Source organism: Alternaria postmessia (genome assembly GCF_024291825.1).
Source record: "Alternaria postmessia strain BMP 2775 chromosome Unknown scaffold_649, whole genome shotgun sequence".
NCBI lineage: Eukaryota > Fungi > Ascomycota > Dothideomycetes > Pleosporales > Pleosporaceae > Alternaria > Alternaria postmessia.
This window is the reverse complement of record NW_026260722.1, coordinates 1-569: the sequence shown is the minus strand read 5'-3', so window position 1 is coordinate 569 and position 569 is coordinate 1. Positions and strand designations below refer to the sequence as shown.

The 569-nt window shown below is 55.5% G+C and overlaps 1 protein-coding gene across 1 annotated transcript; it reads left to right on the top strand.

Annotated features, from left to right (window-relative positions):
- Positions 1–87: 87 nt before the first annotated feature.
- Positions 88–471, top strand: J4E82_011761 (uncharacterized protein; the record flags this gene model as incomplete). The annotated part of the gene is made up of 1 exon (XM_051737950.1): positions 88–471. A coding segment is annotated over one exon (384 nt), but the record flags the coding sequence as incomplete, so codon positions are not given.
- Between the last annotated feature and the right edge of the window lie 98 nt (positions 472–569).

Below are 569 nucleotides of genomic sequence, written 5' to 3'. Positions count from 1 at the left end.
ACGGTGGTTCGCTATCACAAGTCGCAGTCGCAATTTGACAAGCCGAAGATTGTGCCGCGCTTCTTGCCCCCGCAGCTGGGGCAGGTGATGGCCGCGTATCTAGCTTACTTGCAGCCGTTCCGGGAGTATCTGGTCGTCGAGGTGTTGGGGGGCGGGTTGAGCGACTACGTCTGGAGCGACAAGCACGGGGCTTGGAACACAGATCGACTAACGAGAGTTATTAAGCGCGAGACGGGTAAGCGACTAGGCGTATCGCTGCACACGCTAGGATACCGTCATACAGCTGTAGGGATCGGAAGAGTTAAGGTGGGGGAGTCGTTTAGCAAGGGATATCAAGACGAGATTGGAGAGTTGGACGAATCTGAAGTAGACGAGGAGCAAGAGGATATCATCGAGCTGCAGAACTCGCGGACGACAGCAATGGGTGTAGGCAACTACAGCGTACCGATCGATATCGTTAAGCATCTCAGCGTACGGTCGATTGATGCGTTCCGGCAGCTTAGCGTAGCATGGCACCGCTTCTTGGGGGTAGATGGGAGCGCAACTAAGTACGTCGAGCCGAGCAGAAC